The sequence below is a fragment of the Drosophila bipectinata genome, chromosome 3L (genome assembly GCF_030179905.1).
Source record: "Drosophila bipectinata strain 14024-0381.07 chromosome 3L, DbipHiC1v2, whole genome shotgun sequence".
In the NCBI taxonomy this organism is placed as follows: domain Eukaryota; kingdom Metazoa; phylum Arthropoda; class Insecta; order Diptera; family Drosophilidae; genus Drosophila; species Drosophila bipectinata.
Window position 1 is genome coordinate 10939947 of NC_091738.1, and position 27612 is coordinate 10967558.

Here is a 27612-nt window from a genome sequence, read left to right on the forward strand (position 1 = left end):
CCAGTTTGAGTTTGAGAGATATGACTCCCGCGATCGGCCTTATATAGGCAACCAGTATCCCCATGATCATACGCTCTTGCTTCTCTTTTCAAAATCGAGCCCCCAAACTGGAAGAGAACTCGAACCAACTAAAGAGAGTCACCTGTTGTGCTTTGGTTACTTTTATTTTTATTTATTTACCCATATATTTATATATATATAATATATTCATTTGCATTTATATAGATGTTGGAATAATTCTTGTTCTGGTTTCTTGATTTTGATTTCTGCAAATACATATACATCAATTTATACATACATAAAATGAGTGCGATTCATATATCTCTGAGGCTGGATAACTTAGTTAACACACATTTAAATACAATATAATATATTATATATGTTTAATTTTTTTTATACTCAATATACTTTTATTTTTTGCTGAATTGACAAAAGATTTTGGTGCACAGGTAGGATGTGGAGTGTCTGATTGTGTTTCCCTTCCCGAACCTTTTTTTTAATCCTTTCCTGAACCAATTTCCTGAATTTAATCCTTTCCTTGTAATTGAAATGTAACATAATTCAGAACTTTCCAACATTCATAATTGAGTTTAATTGACTCCGGGTATATATTTGTATATATATCTGTCCTCCATTGGCTGGAAACTAAACTCCAACTAATTCGATTATACGTATTCATGTCTCTATATATAGCACAGTTCGATACATGGACTAAATGGGATCTGAAGTACCAGATCCTTTCGTTTTTTCATTGATTTTGTCTATACAATTAACAAGCACAGGTCTCTTTCGATCTCGTTTTTATTTTAAAGGTACGCATGGCCATAGAATTTTCTATTTTTTGAAAATTTTTTCACTATTTGCAAACGAATAAAAATCAACGAATATTCAACTAAAAGTTCTTAACTCCTTCATCTTTTCCTGATATGTAAAGATAGCATTCCAACAGTTTCTATATATTTTCGGATAATATATATTGCAGTTTCCAAGTGTGGGTGGTTGGGATTGATTTTTGTTTGTAATATTTTATTTGGTGGTGTGTTTGGTGGCTTTATGCTCTGATTTTTACTCATTATTTTTCTTCAGTATACATATAGATATTCAAATATTAGTTCTAGATTCTTCATTCGCCTCAAAAGGAAATCAAACTTCTTGATTATAATTAGTTTTCCAACACGGGGACGATAACGAATAACGGTTAACGGATAACGGGATGAGAAATCGAAAAGGAACAGCTAGCAACACTTTATAGATACAAACAAATTTACATTCAACATTGAACTCCGATGAATAGCTCCTCCAAAATTGCATTTGGGTATTACTTAGCGGTCGCCTTGTGATATGCTTTTACCTTAAAGATACTTCTTGGTTTTTTCGAACTACCGTATGTGTACCAATTCAAATCTAAACCAAACTGAGGCGGAGTTAAGCCCCTTACAAGTCGTCGCCCAGACGATGGATCTCGTCGAGCATAAAGTCCACATCCGCCTCGGTGACGGCGGCCGAGGAGATGATCGAACGGAAGAAGTTGGGTCGCCGATCGTCGGGTTGGTAGCCCACCATGAGGGTGCCCTTCTGCATCATCCTGCCCTTGATGATGGGGCAGATCTGTTTGGATGACAACCCATTTAGATTTCTTGATATTAAACCCATATAACCTATATTCTTACCTTGCCCAGCTCCACCTCCTTCTTGCTGTCGTGGGGCACTCCTCTCAGCCGCTTGGGCACATACCAGAACGACACATTCACGCACTCCGGCTCCAAGATCAAGTGGAATCGGTCCGACTGCTCCCGGATGCGTTTCAGCTGGTACTGGACCAGGTCCATGAGTCGATCCTGCTGCTGCTCGAAGCCTTCGGTGCCCTTGGCCCGCCATTGAAGCCAAAGCTTGAAGATGTCGTTGTGCCGGCCGCACTGGATCACCTTGTCTCCGGTATCATAGCTGATGTCGTACTGCTTGTCGGTCATGAACAGATACTCCGCCGACATCTGATTACAGCTGATGAGGAGGCCCTGGAAAAAATCGATTTTCAAATAGTATCTCTCCATCTCGTTTGGTCCATAAGTCAAGTTGAAAGTTTAATTAAAATTCCGCCTGCCAAAAGACGCAACTGTGACCGATGGCAACATATTGCACGGGATGTAAAAAAGTCAGGGTGACTGGGCGCCTTTCACGTCCCAGGGTTGGGAAAGATTTCATTACGCATTGTGCCAGGACGAGCCAGGACGCGGCAGCCACAACCCCTCTCGATATCGAGAATAACAAGGAATTGTTCGGAGCACAACAATTGGAATTCTTTACACAAACATTGCTCGATGTGCATCCAGAAGAATGTTGGTTGGGCTTTTGGGCGGGCTGAGTGGAATTTAAAGCATGGGGTTGAGCTCAGGGTATCCCTTGAATTTGTTTCGGATGGATTGGTAAAGGTTATAACATGTATATTGTATTTTTTCGGGAGACACATGAAGGTTGTTGGAGCTTCAGAAGCTTTATAATTAAAGAATCACTCAAGTAAAGAAAAATAATAGAAATCTAGCTCTAATACCTTGTAACAGATACTTACATCCTCCTTGAAATGAATCGTTGAGCACTGCAACAAGGCTCCCATCAATTTATGGGGATTCCAGGTAACCGAATCGGCACTGCAACAAAAATCAAAACGATAAATGATCATTCAATTAGGAATTACAAACAATTAACACTAATCTGCCGCAGTGTGGTGCAAACCCCAACCCTCTCTACTGACTACTGACTGAGGAAATCCCACCCCCTGCTGGGTGACAAGGAGGATGAAGGACGTGCCACGGCAAGTGCCATAAATTGTGGCAATTTCAGGCCGCAGCACTTTAATTGAATTCAAAAGAGCGAAGACGACAACCCCCGTGGGTGATGGCTGGAGGGTTGACAGCTAAACATCCCTGGGGGAGCTATTTACAGTTATGTGGGTTTTTCCTTTGTGAGTGAGTGAGTGTGTGTGTGTGAGTGGGTGTTTATAAACATGATCCTTATGGAGTGCCTGGAAGTGGGCTTCACTTTTTTTCAAACGGGGTACTGTTTTAAAAAGGATGAGTGTGAAGATTGTAATTGAATTGTGATTGAAAATAATACAATTTATTGAAAATTAAGTAAAATATGGAGGCTATTGTTTCAAGTCTTAAAAGTAAAACTCAGGCCATTTAAGAGCCTTGGCCTTGGGCGGAAAAAGGACCTCTATCGAAGGACCATTAATCAGAGTGGCGTAAGCCATAGCAGCCCGCACAAGTTGTCAGCTACATGAGCTCTTTAATGATTAATTCGCACCAAGAGCCTTTCAATTAAGGACCTCAATTTGCATGCCACAACGGCTCTGAGCACTAGGAGCCATTCAATTTAATTGAAGCCGAACGCTTCGGGTGATGGATGGCTGGAGCATTGAGAAGGAGGACTGCCAGGACCCCTCCTCCAAGGCCATCAATTTGAAACAGTTTATGGAGTCTGGAGTTGACCGCAAGCTGTCAATGCGACGACAGCTGCAATAGCCACATTTGCCTAAGCTCCTCCAAATCCAAGTGGAATTTAAGATGGTAAACTCTAAATGGATTGAAGATGGAATGGCAGGATGTGGGCTGGAGGTGAAGTGCATTTCAGGTTGCGACTTTAAAATTAAAAATTCCTTTTCCACTTTTTGTCGAGGGGATGAAGCGGTTGCCCTTCTTTCATTGTTTGGCGTAATTGTTGTGTAAGTAATGCCCACCCAAAAACACCCCCCTTGGCGGGACTTCCACGAAGGGAAGGACTGCTACACGGGTTGGAAATCCACTTTGTTCATTTGTGTGCTCGGGATAAAATGCACTCGGCTTGTGCCTTGTAATCCCTGTAAGCTCTGAACACCTGATGGAGGCACTAAATGACAAATTGAGATTTTTTCTTAAACGAGGATGGGTGGATGAACGATGCGGGCCATTTGGGAGCATTTAGATTTAAATTTACCCAAGAGCCGGGAAGAGATTTCAATTTGTGTTTTGACTTGCCAGAAGATGAGGGCACAGAGTTCATGACAGCCAAAGAAAGATGATGAATGAAAGCAACAATTGCTTGGGACAAAAGACAAGTCTTTATAGAAGGTTCTTGCAAGGAATGGGCAGAATGGCAGAAATTGTTAAGAAGTTGTAAGGATTTGATAAAGTTTTTAGGAACTTTCAGGAACTTTATAAAGATAAATAAAAGTAGGCACTTACCGCTCCACTCCAGTAAACCTTGGATGACGATGTTTGCGGGACATCATCAAACCACCTCCCCAGGCAGCCTTTAAAGATTACAAGAAAAAGGACCAAATAGAATATGTTTTTAGGTTATTTTTATCCTTTAAACTCACATCGATGTGCATCCAGCAGTTGTATTTCTGGCAGATATCTGCAATAGTGTTGAGATCATCGAAAGCCCCAAGAACGGTCGTTCCAGCGGTTGCGTTCACAAAGAATGGGATATCACCCTTGGCCTTACGCTCCAGAATCAGCCTCTCCAGCTCCGAGGTGATCATCTTGCCATGCTCGTCCGATGGCACTACGATGCAGTGATCGGTTCCCAGGCCACACACGGCGGCGCAGGACTTGATCGAATAATGGCACTGATCCGAGGTGAACATCACCAAGGTGCCGGGCAGTCCCACGGAGCCGTGCTCCTTGTAGTTGGGGAACATCTTATGGCGTGCAGCCAAAAAGGCGTACAGATTGGAAATGGACCCTCCAGGGGCCAGGATCGAATCACCGCCAGACCAGCCGATAATCTCGCGCATCTTCGTCAGCACAACATTTTCCATCAGAATGAAAACTGGAGCGATCTCGTAGGTGAACATGTTGGTGTTGGCCGTGGCTGTTAGCCATTCTCCAGCCATCGAGACCAGGTCCAGGCCACAGGACAGCTGGTTGAAGAAATGAGGATGTCCTGAAAAAAATTGTAGATTTTTTTTATTTAGAAATCAATCAAAAAAACAATCAGGTTATTCCAAAAATAAATTGAAAAGGAATTGGAAAATATATAGAGACTTCGAGATTTTGTTGAAAATATTGTTGCCCCGATTTAGATATAGTCATCCCAAGTGGCCCCTTTTTCATGCTCCACGATTTCCCCATTTTCGACAGGGGTACCATCAGAAAAATTTCCAAAAATCGGATCCAAAAATTTGTTTTCAGGTTTTGATGCAGAATAATAGAGAATCTTTCCACAAATCGTAAAAGGTATCCCTCTTGGGAATCGGATGAATATTGGCAAAGATATGGCCATCGCAAGGTGCCCTTTGTCCATGCTCCACGTTTTCCCCATTTTTGATAGGGGTACCATCAGAAAAATTTACAAAAATCGGATTCAAAAATTTGTTTTCAGGTTTTGATGCAGAATAATAGAGAATCTTTCCACGAATCGTAAAAGGTATCCCTCTTAGGAATCGGATGAATATTGGCAAAGATATGGCCATCGCAAGGTGCCCTTTGTCCATGCTCCACGTTTTCCCCATTTTCGACAGGGGTACCATTCGAAAAATTTACAAAAATCGGATCCAAAAATTTGTTTTTAGGTTTTGATGCAGAATAATAGAGAATCTTTCCACAAATCGTAAAAGGTATCCCTATCCCTAAAAATCGGATCCAAAAATTTGTGTTCAGGTTTTGATGCAGAATAATAGAGAATCTTTCCACAAATCGTAAAAGGTATCCCTCTTGGGAATCGGATGAATATTGGCAAAGATATGGCCATCGCAAGGTGCCCTTTGTCCATGCTCCACGTTTTCCCCATTTTTGATAGGGGTACCATCAGAAAAATTTACAAAAATCGGATCCAAAAATTTGTGTTCAGGGTTTGATGCAGAATAATAGAGAATCTTTCCACAAATCGTAAAAGGTATCCCTCTTGGGAATCGGATGAATATTGGCAAAGATATGGCCATCGCAAGGTGCCCTTTGTCCATGCTCCACGTTTTCCCCATTTTTGATAGGGGTACCATCAGAAAAATTTACAAAAATCGGATCCAAAAATTTGTGTTCAGGGTTTGATGCAGAATAATAGAGAATCTTTTTACGAATCGTAAAAGGTATCCCTCTTGGGAATTGGATGAATATTGGCAAAGATATGGCCATCGCAAGGTGCCCTTTGTCCATGCTCCACGTTTTCCCCATTTTTGATAGGGGTACCATTAGAAAAATTAACAAAAATCGTATCCAAAAATTTGTTTTCAGGTGTTGATGTAGAATAATAGAGAATCTTTCCACGAGTCGTAAAACGCATCCCTCTTAGGAATCGGACGAATATTGGCAAAGATATAACCATATAACCATAACCATCGCAAGTACCATATTTTCATGCTCCACGTGATTCCTATTTTTTTTTGTAAAGGGGAACCCCTATTTCCTCATTAGAAAAATTTTCAAAAATTGTATCGTAATCTTGGAGGTTTTTGATACAGGTTGATGTATAATCGATCCATAAATCTTTTAAGGTATTCCGCTCAAGGATCAGATGTATATTAAGAAATATTTAGACACGTTTAAGGCCTATATATAGATTTTATTTCTTTATTTCACACAATACCGCTTGGTCTATTTTTTGCGTGAACCTAATACCTTCGATATTTGCCACATTTTGTCGCCGGTCTAATGTAGCTGAAAATGGTTTCCATTTAGGCACGGCTGTCTGGCTGTCTAGATGTCTCCCGGCTTTCTCCATTCCACACCTCCATCTCCGTCGCCCCGGATCTCCAAGTTTCTCTAAGCTGACAGCAGATGTGCCTGGCAGCTGTGCTGCCTTCAGCCATCATCCTGCCGCTTGCTGCCAGTGTCCTCCTTGTTTTTTGTTTTATTAAAAATATACTCGGAGCAGAAACAAAGGCCGAACCAAAACACGGCTCACTGGCCTCGAAAAGAAAAAATGGAAATTGGGGGAATGGCCAACGGAAGTGCATATGTTCAAGGGCAGGCGCACCAAGGCCTGGCCAAATCGATAGGAAATAGCCAGCTCAACAAGTTCTCCCTCTAATCCCTATTCTTTGGCTCATTCTTAGCTCCATAAATTGCTCATTTATTGTAGCTAATTGCGAGTTCGATTTTGGGGTGCAGTCTCCATAGGGGGGAAGGGAAAAAACTCCCACGAAGAATCACAAAATGCTTTCAGTCACCATCAGGAAGCTGTCCAACTCCCCTGTTTCTACAATCTCCCACTCTCTAAGGTTCGGGCTTGAACCCTTCGGCGTCTGTCAGTTCACATCTTGAGTGCCATAAGTCGTGTGATTAAAATCCCATTGCCCACAAGGCTAAATCCTCACAGAAACATAAATAAAAGCACTGAGAAAAATAGTTCCATCTTAATAAAATAAAATTGATCCCCTTTACAGTATTTTTTATCGGATTTTTCTCTCTGGAAAATCTGACATAGCGTCGGCATTCAAACATTTCAATTTGCGCATGTGGCCAGGATGTACGCTGGCGAAGGACTCGCGCCGAGTCACCCTCGCCTGGGCTACCGCCGCCACTCATTCATTCGCATCAAAGGATCAGGAATGCAGCGAGTCAGAAAATAACAACGGATTTTGATTAAAGCTCCCCTTGGTTTTTATGGAGTCTTCGGAGGAGGATGTCTGGTGTTTCGCCGTATCAGGTTGCCTTGGCTGACAGGGCAGGCATTATGTAAGATTAAGGATCATAAATGGGACTCTTATCAGGTCTAGAGGGATAGTAGGCATCGTTAGAGGAGGAATACAGTATTGACTGTTATCTCTCGATGTGAAAAAAAATCGATTTTTATGCACTTGACTTTAAAGAGCAGTTTCTCTAATCAAGAAGGGGTTTTGGCTTCAAGTAACACATCAGCTTGCTAGTCAGTCGCCTTTCTTAATTGCATTTGCCAGTTCTATCCAAAACTTTCCCATGCAATCTAGGTTTATTCAGTGGCTCGTCTGATTGCGTTCAGTTTTAATTCAATTTTTTGTACAAGAGTCAACAAATCAGGGGGATGGAGAAGCTAGACTCATTTCCCGCCAACTGAAGCCACGGAAGCAACGCCTGTTTCCGAGACAAGGCCACAACTTCCGGAGTGTATGGGTGGGGGAGTGTGTGTCCTTTGGGGTTGGTGTAGTAAATACGCTTATTATCGATACTCCAAACACAATTGCGGTCACGTGCAAGGACTGCACAAGCATCCTGGGACAAAGACAGCATCCAGGAGGGCAGAAGGGAGTCGGGCAGCCTCTCGCATTAATTTTCAATGAAATCAAATCAACAAGGACATTCAAAACAAGTTAGAAGTTTTCAAGGAATAAGTCCAACAACTTTATAAATACCCTTTAAAAAGTAGATATATTTTAGCTAACCTGGAACTTTATATAAGGGTGTATCTGTTCTTTTAAACTTTAAATATTTTGTAGAATTTTCAAGACTTTCAAAGCTTTCAATATACCCTTAATATTTCACCACTACTGGGTATTAAAAAAAGTGAAACGTGCGAATGACTTTTGGCTTCTAAATCTGCGCCACACAATGAACCCTTTTGCCTGATTTATGATTGATGTTGGCCCATACACGTCCTGAGAATCGAGGGGAGAGTTACGAAAGCACCCGAGGCGAGTGTTTTTGAAAGGTGTAAACAAGCCAGGGCCACGGCTCAATGGGCCATAAAATGGCATTGTCTGTTGTCTGCCAGGACACTACTATACAATATCTCCCCGAGTGCCATCAATATGCTAATGTGCTTATCTGGGAGGCTGCACACTTTATGTTTTAATGCCACCACAAGGTCCAGAGGCACGCGTCCTTCCCCCAGAATCCTTGAATAATATTCGCCAGACAAAAAGCATATGCTAAGCAAGGACAAATTTGATGAAACCGCGACTGAGCAAACATCAGAAGGATTTGATAAGTATGCAAATTATTAAGGGAATTATAAAGTTTCAAAACTAATTTAACTTTTTTTTTCACGAAGCTTAAGGTGTGGGAACTTATTTATTATAAACTTAAATATATATATTATTCTTAAAGTATTTAATAATATTTAAAAAAAAACTCACCTGTCTTCACCTGGTACTTCAGTGTGGTGGCACAATCCTCAATCAATTGCTGCAAAGGCAAAGCCCTATCTGGAACGTCCAAGTCCAACAGCCGTTTCATGTCCTCCGGATGGTGGAAGTCCAGGACCTTCTCATTGCGATCGTTGGTCGCCTTCACAAAGTCCAGCAGGACATCAATGACTTTCAGGAGAAACTCCCGTGTCTCGGGCCCAGCGGACACTGTGGTGGGCATGAGATCTGATACGGAAATAAAAAAAACAGCAGCATAGGGTGCGGGAAAACCAAATGAGAATTGCTTATCGTTAAATATGAAAAGTGTGGCTGACAGGAGAGGAAAAAAACGACTTTTCCTCTTTCTTATCATGATATATGGTTATTATTTTTGCGATGATTTGTGGGGATGCAGTTTGGTTATAAAAAATATTGGTTTTTGGAGGTAAGAGACTAGGGGACAAGAATTGTCTTTAAAAAGTATATGAAAAATAGGCTTTAATACAAAAAGATTTATACACTTCTATTAAAAAATAAATATTAATTAGAATTTTTTGATTAATTATAACAGAAAATTTATTTTCATAACTATAAAAATGTAATTACATTTAACTGAAAGAATCTGTGATTTTTTTCCTATAAATCAGAACAAGGGTGGTGCACTGGCTTTTTAGGACTCCCATCTGGTGGCCAGCTCACCACCAGGACTTGCCCTTCTGCGGCATCTGCAATTAATTTCAGGGGCTTTGTTTCGAGCATTAAGTTTTGGCCACTAAGCCACCGAGGAAATGGAGCCACAGCTCCATTTGGGACTCTGTGGAAATCAATTGGAAACTTAACGTTGCGGATGATTACCATTATGGGGAGTGGGATTTTTCGGACTGAAGACAAATTGTAGCTATTTGAAAATTCCTCGAGTTAACGGCCAAAAAGTTAAATAAAATTTAATGTGCTCGACTGGCTGGTTGGGTGCTCAATGTCAAAGGCAGCCCACCCTTGGAACAGGAGCAGAAGCATTAAGAACAGCCGTCACACACGGCCAGGACTCGAGCGTGAGCAATATACTGTGACTAAACGGTTTATGTTTGTTGGCCTTTCAATTTGAGGCACGCGTCCACCGCCTCGGGGAGAGTCCTGCCACCTTTTCTGGTCCTCCATTGGTGGCGGTGGTGGATTTGTTTGACTTCTGCTCTCAAGCCGTTTGTTTGTCTGTCTGTTTGTTGCATGTTTGCTGAGAAAAATCTGTTACAAGGCAACAGTCGCCAGTTTCACGCTTCAACGAAACCAAACACACATTACTAAGTGAATCGAGTGAGCAAAGAGCTTGCCAGGCAGGGCCATTTATCAAGGACACGAGTGTCCTCGACAGCCACGGCTTGTCCTTGGCAGACTTGTGTTAGCCAGTTTTGCCGTTTTGTGTTTTCGTGTCCCTGGCAGTGTCAGTTGGATTCTCGTTTAGTATTTGCCGAAGGACACTGCCAGGATTACTAGCAAAGAAATGTTGTTTGCAACAGAAGCTTGGGAGTAAAGTAATAATTCATAAAGTAAGTTGGTTGAGGGGAAGGGAATATAAATCTTAGGTATAAATTATTACGAATTAGTATTGAATTATTAATAAATCTTTACTTAGGTTAGAAAGGATGTATATGATAATCACAAAACGATTGCAACAATTTATAAATATATTTTAAGATTTATTTATTTTACTTTCTTAATATCTGTATACGTTTTAATAATATCCAAAATACACTTACCAAATGCCGTAAGTTTTCCTGTCCTTTCGGACAATTTATACCCGTTCGGATTAAGCGACATTTTCTCTTCTGCAATTAAATGAAAAATATAAAATTAAATCCTTAAAAAATATACATATGCAAATGATGTAGACACTAAATGGTAGACATATATAGTCCTGGGGAGCAATAAATGGAGCAAAGCCAAATGAAGTGAGTCAATGTTATGTAACATGCAGACCCTGAAGCAGGTGTTACATAAGTCCTTCGCCTTCGCTCCTATCGCGCAATATCCTTTCTTTCCCGCCAGCATACACAAATTGCATAACCAACAAGACAAACAAACAAGCAAAATCCACAGAGAGTGTGAAAATGCAATGGGCGTGTAAATAAACAAAAAGGAAGGTGGTTGAAAGGATGGTGTGGTGGTAGGGAGGCTATCGACCATAGCCCAAAACCAAGGACAAGTGAAGGGCAAGCCCAGTGTGTGGGAGGTAAATATCATTGGAATACATACATATATACACACAGATTTCAGATTTGAGGACACCTCCTCGCCATTTGGCGCCATCTGCTATTGCGCAGTGAGCGCCATCTAAACTAATTTCCTGACTATATGTATACTATATACTATCTGCATATAGATTGGGATATATATATATATATATGTATTCATTGGATTTACATGGGGATACAGACAGCGCGACAGCTGCAGTTAATGGCGAAAACCTTGGACAGTACAAGAAACTTATGCAACCAAAAGGATATACGTCTGCGGGTCTTACCGATTATCCTGCGGATATCGTCGATGTACTGCTTTAGATAATTCACTTTGACTGTGTTTGTGGCACCGACGCTGATCGAAAAATTACTGATTGGGGATGTGCGAGGACGAAATGCGAAATGTATCTCTAAGATGGAGAGTGCTGTGCTGATTCTACTTTTGTGGGCCACTAAATAATCGAATAACTTACAACACAGAGTTCCTTTTTAAGCAAACACTTTGGTTTAAGATTTCTTTTTCGAAAAGAAAACACTCGTCGGACGGAGCTATAACTTGCTAACTCTCTCAATAACTTTTCGAATTTGGAAATAAATTGAATTTATTTAGAGATTTTGTAGTTTTTAGTTGACAAACTGAGGGAACTGAGCAGCCTACACTCGCTGACGATCTGCGGAGCTATGAGCAGCAGCATCCGCCACGGCTGCCTACGAAGCTTTTCATTCCCGCAAAATGGCTGCCCACACAGATACACACATTCAGATACACCTACAGATACAAATACATATATTGCTGGCAGGATACTCCTCCAGCTCTTGCATAACCTTCACCAACAGAGAAAGTGAGAAATTCCCATGGAGTCTCTCGGTTGTGACGTCATCGATTTTTGGGCAACCATTTTTGTTTGAGCCATTTTGTGTGGGCGGAGCTAAGTGAGCCCCAGTGGGCGGTCTGTTGTGCCCCAAAGCAGTATCTAGCAGATACACACGAATCGTGAAAAAGAAAAGGCCAAAAACGAGATGTAAGTGTGCGCAAGCCTGAGGAAAGGACATGAAACGCAAAAAATTAGGTTCAAAGAGGGGCGAGAAAATGAAAAGCTAATTAACAAACTAATTTTGCCACTGTTTCTGACATTTACAATGGCCCACAACTTTTTATGAGAGTTCCTTCCGAATCGTGGCAAAAAAAAACGGCATGTGGAAGTCCCTATAATTACTCCCGCTTTTGCCATATGAAATACATGCTTTTATTTACTTTCTATATATTATTCTATAGATACATACATATGTACCTACATATATGTAGCTCTAGGTATATAGACCAATTTCAAATTTAGGTCAAAGCTAGGTTCCCCTTCCCACTCATAAAGATATATATCTCGCAGTGAAATTGCATCATTTCCAAAAGAGCAGTTTTCATAGCATACTTTTCAGATTCCCACACGCACACAACCGCACACAGTGATATTTGGAAAGGTTATGTAACTCTTCGAAGGGATCTGGGGGAAATGACGTCTATCAAACTGTAGGAGCTTAAACAACGAGAGCAGCAAAAAACACTTCCCTTGACAGATCTTCTCCCACTCTTATCTGACAGCCAACAGCTGCCGAGGATGCTGAGGATGCTTTGCATAGTCCTGGTGTAGTCCTTGTAAAGGACCTTTTGCGTCAACGTTATTGATGTGAAGGCTTTGGCACTCGACAAGAATGTTTCGCAATGCAATTTAGAAGCGATTTTACTTCCAAAATAAGTGCCATCATCATTCTTTAATTTATTTTATCTGCGAATCTTTATGATGAAAGTTAAATAATGAAATTATATTGTTCCTTGGAAGGAAATTAAATTTTAATTAAATTTTCTTGTTAAAAGCTTTGATGGGAAAAGAAAATAAACAGTATAAGATGTAACTTTAAGATGTCTGTGACTAGTTTTGTAGCGATCTGTAATATTTTACAGCTTTATAGTTTTTAAATTAAAAATCACGTGATCAGAATTAATTAACACGGCCCATACTTTACAAAAACTAAACCAACAACTTATTGTTAATTCTTTATTTAAGCCCGACCACCCATCCATCACAGGTGTCACTCAAATATTTGCGATAGCCGAGCAAACACCTTATGGTATTCGGTATTTAGACTGTCTGAATATGGCGAAATATGGAGTAGAGTCAGAGCTTATCTGTAGCCACTTCAGTGGCATGTGCTACCAATAATAATTAGCCATTTTGGCCAGAATGCGAGAGCCAATGCGATAGCATATCCACTGATTCCCACTCGACTCTATGACACCAAAAGATAAAGCCATCAAAAGCATTTATTATTGGCAAGAGAAATTGTCGCATTGGCTTACTTTTTGGGATGGCCGGTGGCTCAGTTAACCAACTGCTACCATTTGGATCGGACAGCTTTATAAAAGTCGAGGGGAATTAAAACTTATAGCAATTTGAGTGGAAGCAGGTGGAGCGAACGACTGAATTAAATCGAGTTGAACTTTTTATCAAAAGCAGTAAGTTGTAAATGGGAATGGCAACAAAACCAGACACGGATAACAAAGGATAACAAGGTTTTGAGGATACCCTAGGATGCAAGGCATATTTTTTTAGGAAACTGTTTTGGATTTTCTATCCTTAAAAATAATTTGAAATGTTTTGAAAGTTTTACAAGACCTTTTTCATCAGTCTTAACTATTATAAACCTTTTTGTTTTAAAGATATAACTTTTTATTATAAAGGAAAACTTTTTCCTAAGGATTTGTAAAGTCAAACTCCTTATAAAAAATGATCCTTAGTTGAAATAAATTTCAAAACCAATTTTACTATAAAACCCCAAACGTTACCAAGTGTTTAAAAAAACCAAAAGTATCCTTTTGAGTATCCTCCGAAAGGGTACTTAGTGCACAGTCTAGTGAACAGAACAACATACTAAACCCTTCAGTTGGAAATGAAAAAGAATAGACTCACCTGGCTGGGATTGTACGCAGCGCAGATAGGCCCTGTAACCCAGATAGGCGAAAATCTTTGGAGCGTTCTGTCTCACCCCGCGAATGGCTAATTCAATCGGAGTGTTTTAGCCAGGCCGACACGTCCTCTTTCGCACTCGACTCTCAACTGTGCGACTCAGAACGGAACTCTCTATGCTACATGCCTGTAAAAATTTCATCCGGGCACACAAATTTTTGGAGTTCTTGAGAAAGGGAGAGAGGGACATGGAGTCCTGTCTGCTTAGGTTGTCATTAAAATGACAAAATAAAGTTTGGCCAGGTTGGTTAGCTCAGGTATTTTTGTTACAGCATGCCTGGGAAGTCTCTTTTAGTGGCGTGGCCAGGATTCCTGAAACATCGCTAAACTTGGCTCAGATCCAGGCGATTCCATAACCCTTTTGGGTTTGCAAAATCAAGCGCATGAAATTCGGATTTCAAATGCCCGGAATAACAATGCCGAGGAGGCTTTGCCTGGTTCGGGGGATGGGCATGAGGAAGGACTGCGGAGGAGTATATCGCAAAGGCCGTGTTTTTGCTGCCTATTTTTGAGCGCGCGATAATTGCATTTCGAGCACAATTGCTCCTATTGTAAGGGGCCAAACAGCCTCCATTTTATCCTTCCACCCAACAAGGATTGCCCGCTGTCCCCCACACTCTAAATCTCCCTTAATCCCACCCCCACATCGTGTTGTAAAGTTTCCATCTCATTCTAGCCCAGCGATGGGAAAGCGTGCGGAAAAGCTAAGGAAATGTGGATGGTTCCTCGTCCTGTCATTGGCCACTTGCTTGGTCCTTTCTGCGCCGACGCCGGCTATGACGTCATCGGTGCTGCTTAAGGACGAAGCTTCTGGGGATGCTGCGTTGGCACTGCGGGCCGCAGCCAAAAACCTTGAAGACGCCAAAACCGTCAGCGCAGTTCAGGATTGGAGTTTGCTGTGTAAAGAGCTCTGCGGGTAAGTCTCGGATAAACCCAAGACCCAGACTCTATTAATTCCCATACTAGTGTAGAGTGGAGTCTGATAGTTTGAAAGTCAGAGTCTGAGTCAAATTTTAAACAAGTGTTTGCCAATGGCAAATCGGTTAGAATTTAAATCAAACATTTTTGACTATGATTAAATTTCGGGTATTGGGTACTGTCATAGAAAAAATCATATTCGGGCTCATTACTCGTGTTTGGAACTTGTTCGTTGACATTTACTGGAAACGAAAAGTTCAATACTTATACCCGAAGCAAACGGAATAAATCAAACAGAGTACTGAATCAGTACTCGATTATGAACAAAAATTTTATACTCGTTGCAGTTCTCTGTTTGCCATACAGTGAGAGGAGGTTTTCCCCAGCTAGTGAACACTCATCATGATAATGAAAGGCTGAAAAGTAAACGTGTGTGTTGATTAGTGGCCCTGGAAAGCGACGGCATTTCGAGTGTTTCCTATCAAAAATTTTCCTAATCTCGACTGTCAGCTAATTATTGAACACATTGTTTATATCTGTTTCCCAGCCAAGTGCGTTGCGTGTTTTCCAAGTGTTTAATCCGGTAGTGGAAATTATTTGTTAATTTTATTTCCACTCCAGATAAGATTTTAGGTGCAAGGAAACCTAAGTGCAGTCAAGAAGTGATTTTTGGATATGTTTTAATATAAAATTTAACTCAAATGCCAGTTGGAAGGGTTTTAAAGACATTATATAATTGAAAATGGAATCTAAAGGGGGCCTGAAACTTATACCCAAAAATATATTCGCAACTGGAATATATCCGGTTTTAGTATTCTTATATTCCAATAAAAATTAGTTACATAAAAACGAAAAGAAATAAAATAATAAATAAATAATAATAATAAAATAATAATAAATATTAGCCAATTTTTTTTGATAATTATAAAGAGGAAAAATATCATATTGCTTTGAAGATGTTCACGATCATATACTTGTATTTATAATATTGGGTACTTTTTTATTTATAAGAGATTCTTATAATATTTTAAATTTTTTTGTACCTTTCTAGAGCTGGCCTGGGCGTTGTTTCGACGCCTGAAGAGGCCAAGGACACGATCCTGAGACCAGAGTCGAAAGTGGCCAAGTGTAGGCAATTTTGTGGACTGTCTAAGGGTAAGTACGATCTTTAAAGATCCTACAAATAATACACAATCTAATACAAGGTTAAAAAGTAATTTTTTTGTAACTTTTGAATATTATGAAAAATTGGCTTTTTTTAAAAAATGTTTTAGTTCTAAAAGTTATTAAAATATATTCATATTTATATTTATTTTGTATTAATGTATTTTATTAAATCATTTCCAGATAATTGGGGCGATCGAGTGTGTTCGACGTTTTGTCGTCAACAAAATCGCGCCCTGTCCGGCTGCAGTCCTTGCCAGCAGGCGGTGCCTGGAGTGGAGAAGGATGAGGAGGAGATGAAAATGGCCAGTGAAATACAAGATGATGCTTCACATGGTTCCGGATCCGTGACTTCACCCAAACCAGTCGCAGTGGTGGCCATTGCTGCCACGGACACCGATACAACGACTGCGTCTCCGGACTGGAACGAATTGTGCAAGGCTCTCTGCAAGACTGGCGATGGCGGGTCTTTGTGCAACTGTGATTTATCGCCATTCTTCAGCTGAGGGGTTCCAGTCTCTTCAAGCGGATGAGGATCCCTCGCGACGGAGGTGCTAGATCACTAAACCGATTATATATACTTCGAGTTATGTTGTTCTTCGTTTTTTGACTTGAGTTAGTGCTAGTGTTGTCTTTATAAAAATATTCCTTATATATTTCATATTCAAAATCTTGTTGCGAAAGTTTAGTTCAATACTGTAAAAAAAAAGAAAACTATAAGAAACAGCTAAAAAAAAAAATACAATATAAAGGAGATGAAGAAGGACGAGGACGAGAAGCAAAAAATTCCCTATGCGAATCAATTAATTTGTAATTAATTTCAATTAAACGTAACTATAGAAAAAGCTATAGATTAAGCGACGGGGCAACCCTGTCGGAGGAAACAACAAAGATCACAAAGGGCTTCCAGTGTTCCGCTTCGGAGGACGAGGTATCCTTTAAAGAAATTTGATGGATGCTCAACTTCCGTTGTGGGCACAACCCATAATTAAGTGATTAGTCGAGAAGTTTGAACTAAGGAGACACAAGCAAAAAAATCAACAACCAACAAAATATCAAAGTACACAACATATCGTGGTATTAACTGCCACAAAACACCCACTTTATTTGGATTATCCCTTGGTTCGATGGAATCAGCATATCAATTTACCATGAGGCAGAAGCAAGTTGGTATCCAAAGAATTTCGTTTGTTTTGGCTTACAAGTTATTGGCAAATCAAAAAGCGTTGATATATTCAAATCAGCATCAATTATACGTGTCGCAATTAGGCCAAAGTGCCAACCAAGAGTTTAGTGTTGGTTACGGCCCTTAAACCATATAAATATATAAATATATATATATATATAAATATTAAATTGGTCTATATATCCATACAAATGAGTTGCGATTGCAAATCAGAAACTCAGTACGGGTGACATGGATCTACCAGACCCGTTTATACATAATATCTAGGTGTCATAAATTGTAAACAAATACGTTTATAAATTATATGTTATAAATTATGTATGTATGCTAATAATATCTATGTGTTTGGAAGACATTTTTTCGCATTGTATTGTAAATGGAAGACAATTTCAGCAGGCAACATCATCTGCTCGAGCATTCTGGAAGAAAAAGCGTCAATCAGTAGAATCAGTGCCACCAACATCGGCAATCTGTCACTTTAGTCCCTAAGAGCTTAACTATAAACAAACTATTATAATATTATTATTAATATCCAAAAACTATTTCGATTTCAAACTCGAAAGTATAGTCAATATAAAGGCACACGTCGCTGTGACTGACAATAAATAACTATAACTTAGGAGGAGAACAGCAGGCAAGGAAGTTCACATACTCAGTGTCTAAATACCAGTACTTATGGATTATGTATTAAATATTAATCGCGCACTTAACAAGTATATCAAAAATATACATATATATATTGCACCAATGTTAATCTAGAAGAAAACAAAAAACTTATAAGGCAATTTTCAGAGCACATTCATTGATAACCTAATGCGGCTTCAGTATGTATATCGATGTGTAGCATGTTAATCACTTAAAAAAATATATATAAAAAAATGCACTTTACATTTATGTATATGTATATGTGTTAGGCGTTGCGTTTCTGCCATGAATACATCGGCTAACTAAACCCAAAACACACACGAATTAAGCCGGAATAATATCATAGTTGGTAATCAACTAAAACATCATCATCAATTACGATTACAGAGTCGAAAACCCGTTTTGAACCGATTACATAGTTGTTTTTTATTTTTTACCATAATATACAAGCTAAATACGAAATTATAAACAAACTTAAACTCAAATAAAATAACCAAACAACTAAACAACCAAGCAAAGTAAAGGCAATTATATCTATTACATGTTAAATGTTGTAAAGCCCCTCTAAACAAAAACAAAAAACCTAGGAAATTTGTGTCTTAATGGGGGAAAGGATAAAGGATTGGGAAAATGTTTCGTTTTATCAGAAAATAAAGTATTTTCCGGTTTTTTCGCGGTCAAAAATTCAAATTCTATGCTTACGCACTGCTTGCTCGATAAATATTGATTTATCGAAAGACGATAAATTGCTAGAGATGACAGCTACTGCAAACTATAAAAGCAGTTCATAAAATAACGAAAGCGGTCTTTTAAATTTTTAAAATTTATCTCCCATTTTCAGATAAACACACTTTTCTTGTTAATTTGTTTATTTCGCATAGTAGTTTCCAACTCAATCATTAAATAGAGAAGTTTTAACATAAACTGGACGTGTTGTTTGCATTATAGGTAAATATATTAAAATTAAAGGTTCAACGTTGATTGCTCTCGTGTACAAATATTTAACAAAGTCATCAGTATAAATTTCAACTTATCTTACGAGGAAAAACAAGGAAGATCCATTGTGCTTGACGCCTTGGGTGTCGTTAGTTCGTTAGTTCGATCTTCGCGAGTTAAGTACAAAAGAAGGCTAGTTTCTTTGCTGTCTGTGCTCAAATCGGGGATCAGAACTAAATCTGGGATCTGGGATCGTTATAGGCATAAATCAATCTAAACGTTAATTCATATCAATTCTTTCATCCGCAATTATTTTCTACTTCCTCTGAATCTTCTGTTTTTGTGTCTGATGCTGCTACAATTTCTCAGATTTCGATGCCATTAGCACAGTTTGTTACATTGCAAAAAATGCTTACAAAAGATTCTAGTTATACTATGACAGTTTACAATTGGCAAGTATGAATCGTTATTTTTGTTAAGTATCTGAATTTTTGTTTCCTGTTAGTAAAGTAACCGCTCCGACGTGTCTTTTTAAGTATTTCTTTCTGGTCTTTTGTTAATTGAATGTTCCCTAACTAATCGACATGCGATTAGACAGTCGCCTTCATCATTCGCCCGCCAACTCATCGATACGACAGCGCACGGCATGCTCCAGCACCTCGAGACTGGCGTAGTCCAGCTCCTTCACCAAGCACAGTGTGGCGGACAGCAGATTAGAGTTCTACGGATATCAGATATGAATCAATTATTGATTACAGGAAATAATATGATTAATACTCACTCTGTTGACGGGTCTACGGTGGTAGCCCGCATAGTGATTCATCACAGAGGCGGCAAGTGTGGTGGTCGAATCGCTGAAACGACCATCGGGACGCCTTTGAAAAAGTAAGACATAATACCAATTAGGATTATTAGCACCCAAGTGTTAAAAGTTTATAGATCGTCTTAAATTCAAATGGATTTCAAACGAGGGTTCAACAAATGACATATATTTGTGAAAAGTTTAAAAGTAAACTTAAAATTCAGATAAAATTAAAATATTTTAAATAATTAGCAATTTTCATTCAACAAACCGCTAAAATTTCCCTCAAATTGGGAAACTAATAACCTATAAACTAATTTATTCATCTAATGACCTGTGTCAATGACCTCACCTTGTCCTGGGTGTGGCTGCTTCCCATTCCGATTCGCCACCGTTCTCCCGGGCACTGCCATTCCGATACCCGTAGCGCTCTCCACTTTCGGGTCCTGCGCTGCGACGCTGTGGCGGATGATGCAACTGCATCTGGCTGCCATAGGGATTGTGATGCACCTGGGGTGCCTGGTGCTGTTGATGTTCCTCCCATTCAGTGAGGTCCGTCTGGCTGTGTCGGTAGTGTGCCGGGTAGGCGCTTCTTTCCGACTGATAGTATTCCTGTACGGGAATACCACAATTAGAGAGCGTCATCTTTATCTTCACCCAGCGATTCCGTTTGTGGCACCGTCCCGGAAAGGACCGGCTTACCTTCATTGAGTGCGAGGAGATGCTGGGTGGAAGGGGCGTTGGCCGCACCTCCCTGTAACCCAGGTGTGGACTACTCTCCTGGTCGGAACCCGGTGAGCGCTGAGTAGTTACGTTGCGTTGAGTTAGTAGTGCGGTTTGCAGTTTAGTTTTGGGGGTTTAATTACATACGATTGCATTTTTTGGGCATATTGTGTGTATGGTTGGTGGGAGAAAGGCGGCAGATTAGAAAAGTTAGATCCAAACTGACAACTCGAAACACCAGAGCAGTCCCGACATGACAGGATGGGCAATTAAAAGAGCTTTTGGGGGATAATGGAGATTACTTTTTACAAAGAGAAGATACCCATTTCCAAACAGAAGGAAATACTTTCTCATTTCGACCTAATCCCCAATTATTTCTTCGTGTGTATGCATATATAATGGCCCCCTTTAATATGGTTCAGTTTTGGGCTCTTGTCTTGAGCTTCTTTGGCAATTATTGTGCCTCCCCCAGTTCCCAGTTCTCCGACAAAGTCAAGCGAGTGACTTAACCCACAAAACCGGCAAACAGACAATGGCCCATTGGCCGAACTAAGAGGAAAACTGGAGAACCTTAACCATGTCGAAGCCATTGCGTGACAGTACCCCCTCCCGAGTACCTCTTCTCCCCCTCTCCGGTCGAGTGTGACGGGCCTACCACACCCTTCAACAAAAAAACAAAAAAAATATACATATATATATAAGGGCCCCAAAAGTGGGCCCGACAACAAGCTCAATTCAGTCATGTTGGATGCGTGGGGCTCGGCTGTGGTGTTTCTAGTTATTCTACTGGTGGTGTTTGGAAGTGGTGGTGGTGGTGGGGAAGTGGATCTTACATCGTACTGGTGGTAGTTGGTGCGCTGCTCTTTGGTTATAGTGTTATACATGGGCGATGGCGGATGCACGGGTTCCTGGGAAGAGGCCGAATCGAGATTAGTAGGGCTTTTCTTTTGTTTTTCCATTTTAATTTTGATTTAAAAAATAAAACTTTTTTTAAATACTAACTATAACTGAATAATCAAAATAAGCTAAAAAATCAGAAAGCAAAAAACAAAGCCCTTTTTTTTTAGGTCTCCAGCTAAGATCCCTTTACCTTGGTGGGCGTGGGAGGCTTGGAGTTGCTCACCGGCTGAGCCGGCTGAACTTGTGTCCCATAGAGATCACTGGCACTGTGGGTGATGGTCGTCGCTTCGCTGCTGCTGTGGTTGGCCAGCGGACTGGCTAACTGCGGCGGCTGGTTAGTGAGACGCAGCACGGTTAATGGGTTCAAAGGTAACAGACATTAGATGAAAAGGGGGAAGGGGGCGAAAGAGTTGATTATAGAGTTCATTACAGTCCCAAAAGAGAGATTAGAGCCGCTAAACCAGGGCGTGTTGTGGGAATATCCACAGAGACAATGGATGCCATTTACCTCTTTCATGGGACTGGAGCTGCGTCGCTGCTGATGCGGTTGCTGCTGCTGCTGCTGTTGTTGCTGCGACTGCGGCTGTTGATGATACTGTTGCTGCTGCTGCGGCGGCGAGTGTTGCGGGTAACTGTGTTGTTGTTGCTGTTGGGGCATCTGCTGCGGTGACGCTCGCTGTTGTTGTTGCTGCGGCTGATAGGCATCCTCATAGACATCATCCTCGGTAGCGGCGCTGCCACCGGCACGCAAAGCATCGTCCACCTCCTCCTGGGTGACCTCCACATTGTCGAGCTTCTTGAGGTTTGGCAGGGCGCGTAAGACGATCGCTCGATAGCTGTCATTGTGGTTAGATGGAGGTGATGAAAATCATTAGGGGCTTCCATAAACCGCAAATTCAAATAATATTAATACTAATCTAAATATATTGCTAAAAAAAAATAGATAGATTTACAAGCAAAACCCATTTATAGACAGGAGCCGATGTTGAAATACCCCTGCAGTTGAATGTCAGTTTATTTTATTAAATTGTATAGGATTGGATATGTACTGCAAATATTGGATATAGTTGGCAATCGGAGTTTCATTATTAAAATAATTTTCTATAATACAAATTTTGAAAAAGTCCAAAACTTCTATCTTCTAAAAAAAACTATCTATCTATCTATCTTCTATAAAAACTTCTTCTTGAAAAACACCAAAGTTTTGGCAAATGACAACAATGAAATCACAAAAAAAAATTTACACAACAAAAATTACAACAAAAAATTAAAAAAAAAAATTACAACAAAAAAAAATTACAACAAAAAAAGTTACAAAAACAACAACAACCAAAGCTTGCAACAACATAAAAGTTACAATTACAACAACAAAGGCAAACAAGAAAAAAACCTATTTTTTTCGAATTTCCGGGCCTGCTTAAGTGCAACCTATGAGAATCGAGGAGGAGGGCGATTCAATTTTTTATTAAATAATTTTTTTTTAATTAATTATTTTTTAATATTTTTTTGTATAGTTACCAAATTAAAGCATATTCTAAAATGGTATCATACGCAACAAAATGCTACAATTTTACCCTTTATTAGTGTTAGACTTCCAGGCGATTAAAGCATCCATACTAAGGCCAAAAATTAAACTTAACAAATATTAAAAACTAGGCATTTCAGATCATTCAGTTATATGACAGCTATGGGCTATAGTTTCCCGATCCCGCCCAAATAATAATACCATCTGAAAGGGTATAATTATAGAAAGTTACTTATCGGCATGTACATTAAACCTAAAAGCTGTTTTTCTATAAAAACACGTCTAGTTCGTGCCAAGTACCGAAATAATTTTACTTCTATCAAAGCTACAAGCCAGTACAATTGTCTTTTTTTTAAAGAAATATACTTTCTCGTAAACAGAATATAGATATAATTATACTTACTTGGGGCCCGCTCGATCACAGCAGGGATTCTCCTCCAGCCAGAGGTATTTGAGGGCCGGCAGACTTTGTAGATAGGCTATCTCATTAATGTCCGAGATGTTGTTCTTCCGCAGATACAGTTCCTGTAACTTTGTGCAGTCTTCAAAGGGGGACAGAGTGCTGATCTTGTTGACGCTGCAACCGAAAAATTAAAAGAATTCTTCAAGTTCAAGAAACTTTCTTTTGAAAAGGAGGAGACAGACGAGAAAGGCGCCACCGACTTAACTAACTGCCGTGAATCATGCTCGAATCGACACAAAAGATTCTCTGCGTACGGCAGCTGCGTGCGGTCATTAACTTGGCTTCGGATTCTTCGCAGAATTCCCCACAAACAACAGTTAAAGAAGACAAAGCTGCTGGCAGTCATTTATCAGCGTCTAGGTCAGGTTTGGAAAGGTTCCCCGCTTAGCACCTCGCCTCCTAAAAAAAGGCTAATTACTTTGAAACGCGTGCCTTGATCGGCTTACTGATACTAGAATAAACAAACATACGAAAAAGGTAACTAAAAATAATATTTTACATTTTATTTGCCCAAAACTAAGAGGCTAAACTTAGACGGAGACGTGGCTAAATGGCACACGAGTGCATTGCCTTTGAGAATGTCTGGTATCTGGAATTCCTAGCTCTGGCGACTTTACTATTAATAGTTTGGCAACTAAATCAGGCCAAGTATCGCCTTCTAAAATATGCATAATCAAATCGGAAAGTATCCGCAAGAGTCAAGGTTGTGGAGCACTTAAGTACTACTAAGTGGAAAAACCACTGATAGTGGAAAGAAAAGTGCTAGTGGCATGCAACTCAAATCAATATGCACATTCATAACCCAAGGAGGGGAAATAGAAATGGAAATGAGTAGAGGTATAACAAGAACCCAAGAACCCAACCCACTGGAAGCCTACGCCAACGCATTTTGCCTGAACCAAACTGAAGCAGTCTTGATTTATGGCCGATACTGCGTACTAGACACTCCTGGCCTAGCCTAACAACAACCCATCTCCAACTCCTGCCCACCCAGTTGAGACAGAAAGGTTTTCGTTGTTCAAACCTAAACAGAATAAAATAATGCAAACAGAGGAGCCCCCGTTAATAGCCGATGGGCTCGAGAAGTTATTGCCCTCGCTATATATCAATTCATTCAGGTTTGTATATAGGAAACGTGCTCCAGTATCTCGGAGCTGATAAAGCGCCGAGGAGCTCTAATTTCTCAATCGATTATGGCATAAGAATGATAATAAATTCAAAGTCTCTGAGTCCATGCTCCTTATTTCCTGCTTTAAAAATTCTATCGTGCTATTCCCACGACTCTCTGGCCCCCAAGTTCATTGCCAATTGCCGCAATCTGACTCCCTATAAGGCCGCCAACTCTGGTATCCACCTCCTCCTGTGGTGTGCATAATTAAACGACTTGTAGTTGTCAGCATATTGCCAGCAGATGACGGAGAAGTTTGGCGGGCCAATCGATTTCGGCGACCTTGGCAGTCAAAATGATTGTCGCCTTTTAAGGCAACACCACCAGCAGCACCAGCAGCAGCAACAGCAGCAGCTCATGCAAAAAACAATATCTCAGAAGCATGCAAGTACGAAACAAAGTACAAGCCAGAGACAGATACAAATGTATCTCGCACTGAGATACTCGACTGAGTACGAGTCATAGATATAGTATGCCCCCTACGCATGTGGCCTACGCAGCCTGGAATAGTACGCGACCAGTTGCTATTGCCAATTTTGGAGCTCCCACGACTTTTAGCTTATTTTCTATGGCTTTTTTCTTCACATTTGCGGCAAGCTTTCTGTTTGTGTTGCTGCCGCTGCTTTTTGCATTAATTACGCGCTTGAGCGTGCCAAAGTATTTCTCGTATTTCTGCTTGCCTAATGATGGGGCGATGACATCACTTGCAAGCGAGTATCGGCATATTAAAAAATATATATCTCTTTCTAGAGAACTAGAATCAATCAAAGTCGGGAAGTATGATCCTTATATGAGTTATATTTTGATTCCCAGACTTACCTCAGCGCCAAGACCTCCACTCCGCGCATTCGTTTGATGATGGACACATCGCTGAGATCACTTCCCCTAAAATAAACAGAAAAGACACGGGATTAATCCAAAAGATTCCAAATGTACAGTGGAGCCCTCCTTAAAGTCAACACTCGCTTTTATCTTAAGAGCTGTCGGCCAGGCAGCGCGAAAAGTAGCTCAAATGCTTTTAAAGTTTTTCCAAGCGTTTTCCTCGAGTGGCATGAGTTTTTCCAGCCCAGGAAATCGTGACTATCTCCAAAGTGGACACTTCTAAACTGGTTAGAAGATTGCCCCCCGGATTTGGGTCAAAGTGGGGACTGTGCCGCTGCCGGTTGGGTGAAAGCAGTCAGAGCAGGCCGAAGTGAACAGCAAAGTGGGCAGAGATATGCCCCAGACCCCACACCCCAGACATTCGATCTTAAAGATCCGAATACGAAGCTTTCACTGCGGCTGCACCTGACCCGGCACTATTACCAATAGATCGATGCAGAATGAAAAGTATCTTAGAGATAGATGTTAAAAATAAGATGTTTAAACTAGAGGGCAGGACAATAGATGGAACTAACGATAAGAAATCGATAAAGATTTCAAGAAACCATCAAAATAATCATTATAGGGCACTATTGGTTTTGAAAATCTTGGCTTTCAACTGGCCTAAAAGGCCATTTAGACCCCAAAATGAAAGTAGAAACTTACCAGCAATTAAGCTTCTTGATCAGGCCCAAATCGGACTGTTTGGCCCGTGCAATGACCATTTCCTCGGTCAAACGCGACATTCTGTGTGATGATGCTGACGATGGGCCAACTGGCGTTCAACTGGTGCTCCAACTGGTGAACTGACCCGTGGCCAGTGGGCAAATAAATGAAAACAAACACTGAATATACCAAACAGGTGTGCCACTTGCAGATTCCGGCTGCTGCCAACCACCAAAGCGGCTGCGTATCTAAGCCGCTTGCGAATGCCCAATTTTAGATGCCGAGAGGTGAGCAACCAAATTCGAAATTCGAAAAAAATAAAAATAAAAGCCAAACAGCATTAACAACAACAGGTTACGCTATCTAGGCAAAAGTGGCTGTAAGCGATTTGTTGCTGTAATCACTGGCGTGTCGTAGGCGTTGCCTTATTGTTGTTGCTCTTGTTGTTGTTGCAATTTTGTAATTACGTAGGCCTGCAAGTTAGAGAGTTCCTTTTTGATACATACACTTTTGTATCTGGCGGATACCTGGCACTGGCAATGGAACTCGCTCACAGTCTGGGCTTTGTATCTTGTATCTGCTGCAGCCAAAGCGAATCTCTCGCACGGATGACTAAGCAGCCACAGTGCCGCTCTCGGTTGTTGCGCTTATTTTTTTTGTTGTTTTTGTACGCTTTTACTATCAACGTAACTGGCCGTTTACTATCTATGTATCTGTGTATCTATATATCGCGGTCCAGTCCACCAAGATTGTTAATTGCAAAATGTGCAATCTCCAGCTCAGACGAAATGACGTGAAATCTTGCCTTCTTTTTTTTTGGCAAATTTCACATCATCGATTTTTTGCGCGCCCAGGTGTTTGTAAATGTACTGTTATTTCTCGCTTGTAGTGAGTGTTGTTTTGGCGTTTGTGTAAAGTTTTGATAAATTCAAAACATTCCTAGAGTTCGAGTTGACACCCGGAGCGAAGGGCACACTTTGTTCCACAACCGTTTCCGAACCGATTTTCCGATTTTCCTTGCACCGTTTTTCACCCTGCCTTGCAGGTATGTATTTCGAGGCGTGTGTATGAGTGGGAGCGTAAGTGTGGCAGAGCGAGACAGAGAAGGGCGCGTGTTTTACACAATACTCCGCTTTGAGCACACTATTATTAGTTTATTTAGTTATTTCACGTACATGCGCTCGGCTCGACGGTAAAAAACAATCTGAATCTGGCAGATACAAAGATAGGCAGATACTTTCGGAGAGCTTGTTCGCTTTCTTTGTTTACGAATGCGGTGTGGAGCGGAACGAGCGATAGTCTCGGAGAGAGCGCCAGCGTGGGAGGAAAACTGGTTTTCCAATAAAGGAATTTTATTCGATCGTTAACAAATAAAAAGC

At 40.5% G+C, this 27612-nt stretch overlaps 3 protein-coding genes across 11 annotated transcripts; 1 reads left to right on the forward strand and 2 right to left on the reverse strand.

Moving 5' to 3' along the window:
- Positions 1 to 543: 543 nt before the first annotated feature.
- Positions 544 to 11942, reverse strand: Gad1 (glutamate decarboxylase). 2 transcript variants are annotated; one of them, XM_070279968.1, is made up of 9 exons: positions 11730 to 11942; positions 11541 to 11666; positions 10777 to 10845; positions 9032 to 9268; positions 4358 to 4926; positions 4221 to 4288; positions 2567 to 2645; positions 1671 to 2015; positions 544 to 1608 (listed from the first exon to the last, which is right to left on the reverse strand). In XM_070279968.1, the coding sequence occupies exons 3-9, from the start codon at positions 10835 to 10837 to the stop codon at positions 1435 to 1437; spliced, it is 1533 nt and encodes a 510-aa protein (XP_070136069.1). In that variant the 5' UTR covers positions 10838 to 10845; positions 11541 to 11666; positions 11730 to 11942; the 3' UTR covers positions 544 to 1434. The 2 variants fall into 2 exon arrangements, with proteins under 2 accessions (XP_070136069.1, XP_070136070.1); XM_070279969.1 differs by lacking the exon at positions 11541 to 11666.
- A 3010-nt stretch (positions 11943 to 14952) lies between these two features.
- Positions 14953 to 18780, forward strand: LOC108122332 (uncharacterized). Its single transcript, XM_017236889.3, has 3 exons — positions 14953 to 15192; positions 16246 to 16349; positions 16542 to 18780. Exons 1-3 carry the CDS (start codon positions 14960 to 14962, stop codon positions 16862 to 16864), a joined length of 660 nt encoding a protein of 219 aa, XP_017092378.2. The 5' UTR covers positions 14953 to 14959; the 3' UTR covers positions 16865 to 18780.
- Positions 18781 to 19040: 260 nt separating this feature from the next.
- Positions 19041 to 27443, reverse strand: LOC108122331 (sex-determining region Y protein). 8 transcript variants are annotated; one of them, XM_070279789.1, is made up of 10 exons: positions 26234 to 27443; positions 25526 to 25591; positions 23479 to 23652; positions 22059 to 22386; positions 21741 to 21881; positions 21484 to 21558; positions 20630 to 20728; positions 20280 to 20539; positions 19907 to 20000; positions 19041 to 19846 (listed from the first exon to the last, which is right to left on the reverse strand). In XM_070279789.1, exons 1-10 carry the CDS (start codon positions 26311 to 26313, stop codon positions 19733 to 19735), a joined length of 1431 nt encoding a protein of 476 aa, XP_070135890.1. In that variant the 5' UTR covers positions 26314 to 27443; the 3' UTR covers positions 19041 to 19732. The 8 variants fall into 8 exon arrangements, with proteins under 8 accessions (XP_070135890.1, XP_070135889.1, XP_070135893.1 ...); XM_070279788.1 differs by having other exon boundaries at positions 20280 to 20728; XM_070279792.1 differs by lacking the exon at positions 21741 to 21881 and having other exon boundaries at positions 26234 to 27440.
- Between the last annotated feature and the right edge of the window lie 169 nt (positions 27444 to 27612).